Source organism: Haemaphysalis longicornis, unplaced genomic scaffold (assembly GCF_048455015.1).
Source record: "Haemaphysalis longicornis isolate Haplotype H1 unplaced genomic scaffold, Haemaphysalis longicornis Haplotype H1 scaffold_1, whole genome shotgun sequence".
In the NCBI taxonomy this organism is placed as follows: Eukaryota; Metazoa; Arthropoda; class Arachnida; order Ixodida; family Ixodidae; genus Haemaphysalis; species Haemaphysalis longicornis.
In genome coordinates, this window is record NW_027526203.1 from 161,871,530 (window position 1) to 161,880,699 (window position 9,170).

At 45.0% G+C, this 9,170-nt stretch overlaps 1 protein-coding gene across 1 annotated transcript; it reads left to right on the top strand.

Annotated features, from left to right (window-relative positions):
* The first annotated feature begins 3,629 nt into the window (after positions 1-3,629).
* Positions 3,630-8,959, top strand: LOC144138730 (4 kDa defensin-like). The gene is made up of 4 exons (XM_077671151.1): positions 3,630-3,708; positions 5,927-6,003; positions 7,301-7,360; positions 8,654-8,959. Exons 2-4 carry the CDS (start codon positions 5,961-5,963, stop codon positions 8,773-8,775), a joined length of 225 nt encoding a protein of 74 aa, XP_077527277.1. The 5' UTR covers positions 3,630-3,708; positions 5,927-5,960; the 3' UTR covers positions 8,776-8,959.
* The last annotated feature ends 211 nt before the right edge of the window (positions 8,960-9,170 follow it).

The window sequence follows — 9,170 nt, forward strand, 5'->3', positions numbered from 1 at the left end:
ACTTTACGGCAGGCGCAAACTCGCATATGTCTTATTAATGTACTTGTAGAGCTATGGAAAATATTACAGCGAATTGAAGTCAAAAACAAATCTTAACACCGGTGGTCATAAAAGAACCTAATAATGTTTTAGCGCCGAAATATGCACCATTTAAAAAATTGTGCTCGGAAAAGTTCCCGTATAGATTTATTATACATTCACAAGTAACTGCTTTAATGTTTGTTCCCGGAGAACGCTTACAGGGGCTCCACCAACTCAGTTTCAGCCTTCATGGTTTGTGATGCCACAAATCGTAGTGCGGGAAAGTGTGCGGAACGGCGATGTATGTTTCATGCTTTTAACAGTTTCAGCACCACGAGCAACTCCTGTTGCCGCGAGTGCTATATTTGCATTCATGGCACAACAATCTACTTGTACGCTACAATATTTTCCATAGCTCTACAAGTACATTAATAAGACATATGCGAGTTTGCGCCTACCGTACTACCTTGCGCATCCCTTTCAATACTTGCTAATCATCCAGGGCTTGTTGGACTTTATCAAAATTGTCTGTACGATTTTACATTATCATCAACTGTCCAATTTCAACGTACACCAGCTCGTCATGAATTCAATTGACATCGTCTTCCTTCAGATGCAGCACAAACTTGGACACAAATCGTGCTTCAATTTTCCAGATATACGCTGCTATTTTTATTTCAATGTTGTGGCGCTATAATGCGATACTATATGGAAAGCAATATCCGTATACCCTAAAATTTAGGGGGCATGCGGTCATTAAGTACGTATCTTCAACACCTGTTTCAAGTTTGGGGTACTGAAAAAAACGAACTTTTTCATCGCCACTCCCGCGCCGCCACTTCGGGTCCAACCGCAGTTGACTTGGCATGCGAACGCAGAAGACACCAGCGAAGCGGCAAAATCAGGTGTGGCAATGAAGCAACACAATGCTCCCGGAATAACATTGCGGGTAAGGGATAGCTAAAAATATCGTAACTTCCTCCCGACGTATCTAACGCATGGGGAGGGGCTTCTCTAGAGCATTATTTCCTCTATGTGTTAACATGAGTAGCCTTTAACCCTTCATATCTATTTCCGCAACATTTCAAAGAGAACCTGGTACATGAAACGCATCCCGCACAACGGGCAAACACGTCTCAAAAGCGCTCTAGGCGGGTCTTTTTGGAGTTCTCATACAATTTCGATGCAGAATAGTCTTGAAAACCACTGTTTCTGTTTATTTTTTTCACATGTGGTCTGCAATCATTCAATTCCCGTCTTCGTGTTTAACACACCGATTGAAATTCTATTGTTTAACGTAACAAAAAATACTGGCGGAACTGTCTTACGTGCGAGGTACCTTTTGTATTAGGAGAATTACTGCAGCCATCGGCAAATGAGGAAATAAATCCTAAACTCGGAATAGCTGGATCGAAGCTGTATTTCTTGTGCGTGTGTGCGTGCGTGCGTGTGCGTGTGCGTGTGTGCGTGCGTGTGCGTGCGTGCGTGTGCGCGTGCGCGCGTTCGTGCGTGTGTGTGTGTGCGTGTCTGTGCGTGTGTGTGCATGCATGTGTGTATGTGCGCGTGCGTGCTTGTGTGTGTGCGTGTGTATGTGCGTGTGTGTGTGCGTGTGTGTGCGCGTGTGTGTGTGCGCGCGTGTGTGTGCGTGTGTGTGTGTGCGTGTGTGCGCGGGTGTGTGTGTGTGTGTGTGTGTGTGTGTGTGTGTGTGTGTGCGTGCGTGCGTGCGTGCGTGCGTGCGTGCGTGCGTGCGTGCGTGCGTGCGTGTGTGTGTGTGTGTGTGTGTGTGTGTGTGTGTGTGTGTGTGTGTGTGTGTGTGTGTGTGTGTGTGTGTGTGTGTGTGTGTGTGTGTGTGTGTGTGTGTGTGTGTGCGGGCGCGCTGCGCGTTTATGCTCGCAGCAGTTGTTATGCCGTATTACAGCGGGCTTGTGAAGCCAGGAGGCCAGATAGGCCTTTGAAATAGGTATTAATACCCAAAACACTCTTCGCATTCAAATAACAGCCGCTTTCACACGATGACCGAGAATATTAGCTCAGCCTCAGGCGGTCCATGTCTTGTTATTTTTTCTTAAGTATAAACTCGGACAACCTGTGCTTATGTGTGCAGCTGCTTGGTTTCTATAATTTGTAACGCATAAAAAATCATGAGCCCCTCGGTCCAACTACGACTATGATTAAAACGCGAAGCTTTCTCGCGTGCGAAAATCAAATGGTAAAGATCCAAAGTCAAAGCCGCTGCAATCAAAGTCCACGCGCCAACGATCAAAGTGCACACTGCCTGCAAGTCAGACTTCAAGCTCAGACGACAGCAAACGAATCCCCCACGAGAAAGCTAAGCCCCTCTCCCTCACCCCCCCCCCCCCCCCCTCATCGTCGTCGGTAGACAATGCAGCGAACATGCAACACTGAACCACACCACGTACGCTTTCCAGAAGACACCAGCAGCCCCCATTATTCGCGCCCCCAACTTCGAGCAGTGCGAGGCCGCGCTGTGCAGTTCGGACCCTGAAGACCAGCGACAGTTGGTGGACCGGGCACACAGGACCACAGACGCCGCAGCGACCCTGGACTGAGGGCTTCTCCCGCCTTCAAGTGCGAGCCTCTTTTACGTGAATAAATGTTTCGACCCCTCCCCCCCCCCCCCATCGTCGTCATCCAAAATTCAAACTGCCACAGTCGAAACTGCCAAAGTCCACTTCAACTCAGCCGAAGTCCAAAGCCTACGCCCGCACAACGAACCCAAAGGAAATGCGGACCGATCCGAATGCGATGATGGCGCAGCTTGTAGCTGTGTACCAAACCTGCAACCGGGATCTTTTTTCTGATATATTTATGTGTGAACATGTCGATGTGTGAATATGACGTCACCCTCGGCTGTGCTCTCGTGGTTTTATATTTCGATATCAACTGTACTCATATTGATTGATCTAAGTAAAGTTGCTGTTGAAAAAAAAAATACGGTGACGGTGCAGTCGGAGAGACCTCGGCTTCATAACGCGAGGAACCCCAGTTCGATTCCCACCACCGGTACCGTTTTTTTGTTTCATTATTATTCTTATTATCATCATGATCATCATCCTCATGACCATCATCATGTTCCCTCTCAATGTGTAAAGTTGGCTTTTCTGTCATGCGTTTGGCTACGACACCGCCATCAGTGAAATCAAGAAACCTTCCCTTGAAAAGAAACTTTTCTTGCTTTCTTTTGTTTCGTTTCGAAAGCAATCCAAGCGGCCTTAAAAATCGGGTATACAGTCTTGCGTGCAGGCTTGAAACACATCGCTTTATTTTTCTGCGTTTTCTTTCTTTTTTTGCCACGCTCGTGTAGCCGGGAAATGGTTACGGGACTGTTGACTTACTTCTTGCTGTTTGCCCAACACAAACTAACTGTATACGTCACTCGGGGATTACACCGTGCGGCGATAACACAAGCCCGCTGTTCCCGGCAACAAGCGGCATGAATAAAGTCTAGGTATGCGTTGACCGGAGTAAATCCGGCCCCGCGTCCTTTTCATCACTGCGCAGAAACAACGATGCAACTTCGGGGGCAATACGCGCTCTGCGAACGGCGGGAAAAACCACGCGTGGTCCGGCACTATTTCCTGGTCTTTCCGTCACAACATTCGGTATATAAAATCCTCGCCAGAATGAATGAAACTACACTCGCAGAGTCGGGCACCAAAGCAAAAGGTAAGCTTTTTTCCAGTCCTTTTGCTCGTGCTGCTTAAACGCTGGTGTACTTTTGAATCTTTCCTCACGCACCCCTTGTGAATGGTGAGCTCAATGAAGCAATTGAGGCCACCGGTATTTGAACGCTGTAGATGCTTCGAAAATGAGGAATTCTACAAGCTTTGGTTGGATATGCACCAATGCTTATTTTGTGGCTTCTTTATGCCGCACTCTTGGATCTTGTTGCGTGGCTTTAAATAGTCATTTACAAATGGCTGAAACTATTGTAATCGATGTTTAAAATTTACTCCTTATACACGAAGTTTTGAAAATAAATATTGCTGTTTATTTGCCTGAAGCCTCCAAAAGTTTGCATTCTAAATCATTCACGGGACCCTCAGTACATTAGCGGTTTTAAATTAGTTCATCCGTCGCCAACAGTCCGCATGTAACTGGCTTGACGGACATTTATTTCCTTGTGCAATTTTGGTAGCTACGGTAGCAGTTATGCTGAGTACATGAATGATAAGCCTCAAAAATAATTGAAGGGCAGAGGTAATCATTGCGACAAATTTCACTCCCTTTTCCAAAAGTTAGTCATGATATCATTATTCGCAATCTGCAGTTCATTGTGCATATATGAGATACGATATTATACCATGTACTTCCGAATTTGTACAACACCGGTAAACGTTTCATACTACATTGCAGCCCTCTTTTTAATAGCTGTAGGTTTAGTAGACAACTGATCAATACATTGTGCCGTGACCTTTCCTAGTTGCTTGTGGTTTAGAACAAAGAAAAAGTTTACGGATGTATCCGTTCGCCAGTCTTTTGCCATCTGAAGAGGACGTTCTCTTCTCACTTAACAGAACCTTTGTTTCACTGAAACACGAAAGTTTTTTTAAGGCTTCTTAAATTACACCTTAGTCTATATCATTGTTCTTCTGACGACGTATTTGGTCGTTTCCCGCACAAGCAACATCGGAATGGGCTTATCAAGTCGGCTAGATGGTAGTCATCGAGAATTCCGGCCCGGCATGAGTGACTTCAAATCCGCTAGCTAATGCTTAGACTGCCGCCTGGGAGCTATATATGGCGGAAATGATTGCGATGCCGTTTCTGAGTATAACTGACGTAATATATTGCTTCGTCTGTTTCTGCACTGCGAAAAGGGCTGTGAAGGAGCTGGTTCGAATTGACTGTGAGGTTCAGGTTTACTATCTGCTGGGAGAAAAAAAATTTGGAGTAAAATCGCTTTCCCCTAAATTATATATGAGCACCGGCACTGGGCGAATTATTTAGTTTAATTTCGCTTCCAGTTGAAAGCCGCCGAAGGAAAGGGTTACAGGGTGTAATTAAAATCCTTTTGGACTGAGACATGCGGGGAAATCTTGTACACACATTAAATGTTTAAGGCTCACGGTTTTAACACGGAACCACTTTATCGCAACCTGAGCTTCCATTATTTTTCATACACAGCCAGAGAGCGGAATGGCAGCTCAGCTGACGGCTGCTTACACCCATCACTTTGGATATAACTGACCATCTGTAAAGTAAGCAGGCACGCGATCAACATCCAACTCTTCGTCAGCGTGGGGAACGATAGATATTCGAGGGTGCCGTTACATACCATTCTGCATTAAAGGTGCCATTTTAAGTCCAGTCCATGTGACCTGCTACCTACCCACCAGTAAAATCCTGAAAGTACCCCTTGCTTGCATTGCCCAGTGCAAAAAAAAAAAAAAAGAATCATTGTTGCTACATTTCCGTTTCGCTTAATAGCAACTTTAATTGCGCCGAATGTATATTCAGAGTTTCACACTCCACGAGGGACATTATAACAAACTGCCCTCATCACGTGCTGACAGGCTTCAGAGAAGACCTTCCGAGAAGGCTTCAGAGAAGATCATATTCTGTCGCGCGCTGCTAAACTAGCGGAACAAAATGACAAAAACGTAACCACCCGAGAACAAGGCCTCCAGATCTGCAGGGTGACAACGACAAAAGCAGCACCTTGTGAGAAATTAATGAAGGTGAAAGCTGAGAGCGGAAAGCTGCGTCAGGACGCATAAAATTATGAATCTGGTATCGGTTTCCCGCTGGCGTACTCCACGTTACATCCCGTCGATTTAGCACTCATTCGCAATGAGCACCGAGTGGTTTTTTACCAAAGTGAAGCCAAGTACTCACTTTTTGCCACGTGTTGATGCACATTTTTAATGCCTCATTGACGCAGCCTACCAGGCCACGCTGACCATATACAAGCAGACATGAAGGTCCTGGCTGTTGCCCTCATCTTCGTCCTTGTAGCGGGTGAGTCTTCTCGCGTACAATATTTGGTGCCTGTTCGTCTTCTGTGTCAGAGTGAGAGTAGTGAGCTAGGGGTTCGTATTAAATAAAAATATACCATTCATATAAAGAGGTTATTTTTCTTGCTCTTTTCTAACGATATTAAAAGTTGTGTCTCTCCACCAGAAATGTAGCAAAACTGCACTCCGTAAATGCATTATGATATTATTTAGGCCCATTTTCTTGCTTTCACCACGTCAGCTATAGTTAGTATATATTTTAGGCACATTCCCCAAGGGTAAAAATTAGGCTTTATGCAATGAACAATGAAAACAAGCGTAAAAAGCACGCAACAAATATCATTGCAAGCAACGCAACCAACTGCTCATTCGGGGACTCCGCTTGCAACACTTAAACGAGCATCATGGACATCTCTATAAAAGGTCAAAGCACTCCTTAGTAAAATCAATGAAAGGATTCCTCTGAAACGCTTTCTTTTGAGCAAACTTAGAACGTTGAGAAGTGCATACAAATGTTGCCTTATTTATCGCGCGGCGTGTAGTTCTTCCGTGAATGCGTACAACGTTGTTTCTAAGCTTTAAAAATGACCGATGGTTTGGCAGCCACACAATATCGGGCAGAGGATGCATGCATTCCCGCTGATAAAGCATTGTCCAACACCCTGAGGATTTGTAACTCTCTAGTCGCCTCCAGAGAAGGCTTTAGAGCACGCACTTGGGTATCAGAGTAAGGGCCAAATTTTATTAGAAAGCGCTTTCCAATGTCATACTGCCTGTATATACTAGTCGGGGGTTGTATCACTTTGGTAGAATAACCGCAGCAAGTGTCGAGTGTGCACCAGGCTAGGCATAACATTTACCTTTGAGGTCTACCAACGTCAACCGGGTCCTGCAGCTTGGCGTGCAATTGGTTGTGTTTTCCAATGGGCTCTAGTTTACTACGTCAGACTTAATAGTTGGTCGTTTGGTATAATGTCCTATTTTAGGCTTAACCATGAACAACCTTTAGGTAGAGCCTTACGACGTGCCGAGTAACGCTATTGACATTGCAGTTTGATCTCCTGCAACCGGTTGACGACGATGACCTCACAACATGCATGGCGTTAGGCATAACGTCAGCCGTCGCATTCTCGCATCGCGCACTAAATCTGCTGCGAATCAGCCTTAGCGCAAGCGCTTTGTAAACTGTAAAATAACGGAGGCTTCACAAAGCGGGCTTCACAAATGTTCCGCGAAAGTGGCAGATGTTAGGTAGCAGTTGTTTCGCGCTATAAACACTAAATGTCCATATTTATGTGTAGGACTCTTCTGCACATCAGCAGCTCAAGATGACGAGAGTGACGTGCCCCACGTCAGAGTCCGTGAGTATTTTGCTTCCTCTTCAGATGCGTTGTATACGCAGCCTTGGTTCAACTCCCTCGGATTTTTTTTTGTTGCTCCTGTAGAACTTTTCATTTCCTTATTCACAATAAACATTGAGTAAAATTGAAACTGTCCTGGCTCTGATTATGAATATCCTCAGGTATTAGGTGGTACCAACGCAGCAATTCCTGACGCTGAAAAAGCAACCACACGCACAAATGTGTTATGTATAAATGCGAATTTGGGGCCTTGCTAACCATATCTGGTCTTCATTAAACGTTTACTTCAAATACTAGCAGCTTATCCTATATACTGCACACTACACGGGAAAGAGATGTGGTATACAACCCCCGGGTGGCATCTCACAACTGCTGCTTGTGTTTGACACCACATTTTTGTCTGCACCAGGAAAACAATTATTTTAGTACTTTTTTTTCATGTACTATGCAGGATGTAGAACAACTAGGGCCTGGTTTAAACGGAACGCTTAGTGAGAAGCTTAGTGAGTGTAGTAAGTAAAGTGTACCTTGCGTTTTGGCACAAGCCATCAAGTCACGCTTGCCCCTTCAAGGCAATTTTTGCAGAATTGATGGCGTCACAAACAATACAAACCAAATGACCCGGGAAAGCGTGCACCCATTTAACGTATTTAAAAAGAAACTACACGTGTTTAAATGGAACTAACGTATTTAAACGAAACTTAATATGTCTCTAACCCCTTCTCTATAACTACCCGGAAAAGAAATGAGCTTTTTGTACTCAGCCCATCGGAACTCTGCATTTTAAAAATGTGATTAAATGAAAGCATAGTGTTGTTGCGCTTCGTCTTATGCTTTACCATGTGCAGTTATTTCACTAGTATTTATTCTATCATTTATTACCCCGAATTTTTCTTCCATGGGCAGTGGACGCTTCACTTTAAATAGCACATCAAGTTCCTAAAAAAAAAAAAAACGCTTCGCGTGTTCGGAATCAAAACTGGGTCCTTCGTGTTACGCATCAGACGTCTACCTTACTGCGCCATTGCGGCAGGGTCGAAACAGTTTAGATTTCGCACTTTTTTTGTGTGTGCGAAAGATTGTGTCTTGTGGGGTTCATTGGCACATAGTTTAGTTTCTCGCGCTGTGTTGAAACGAAAGAGTACCAACGCACCCAAACCATTGAACTTTATAATTTATTGCCTATGTGTTTCCCTGAAAACATGCCCACGATAGTTTACGTAACACTGGCTTGATAAGAAAACTGGCGCTGCGAAAACAGGAGAAAACAGTTCTGTCTGTCTTCTATTCCAGGACGCGGCTTTGGCTGCCCGCTTAACCAGGGCGCCTGCCACAACCATTGCCGTAGCATTGGGCGGCGCGGAGGATACTGCGCGGGAATCATCAAGCAGACCTGCACGTGCTACCGCAAGTAGAGACAACTTCGCTCTGCGGCCGCCGACGACACGCTTCGCAACCCGAAGGAGAACCAAGTTCCTATACACTGTTCAGCACAAGTGAACTCGGCCAGCAGCTCTGGTCGACACATTCACATGTGGCCATTAGCGTTGTAGCGATTATTTATGTGTGTCGTCATAATAAAAGCTGAGATATATGAAACCCTTGTGCAGGAGTGTTTAAAGGGGTCGTGAAGAGATTTCAAAACAAACTGTGTCGTGTGGGCCTTGATAAGTGTGGAACCTTGACAAACAAACAATGCATACCCGTTTTGCTGCCCGATATCGATAAATAGGAAAAAAATGCAGTTCCGATTTCACCGAGGCTTTCCTCCTCAACTCATGAAGTGAGTCGTGATGTCTTGATAAGCAGC

Coding starts and splice junctions, on each gene's coding strand:
- LOC144138730 (XM_077671151.1), top strand. CDS start 5,961: ATGAAGGTCCTGGCTGTTGCCCTCATCTTCGTCCTTGTAGCGG. Junction 6,004..7,300: donor CATCTTCGTCCTTGTAGCGG/GTGAGTCTTCTC, acceptor ATTTATGTGTAG/GACTCTTCTGCACATCAGCA. Junction 7,361..8,653: donor CGTGCCCCACGTCAGAGTCC/GTGAGTATTTTG, acceptor CTTCTATTCCAG/GACGCGGCTTTGGCTGCCCG.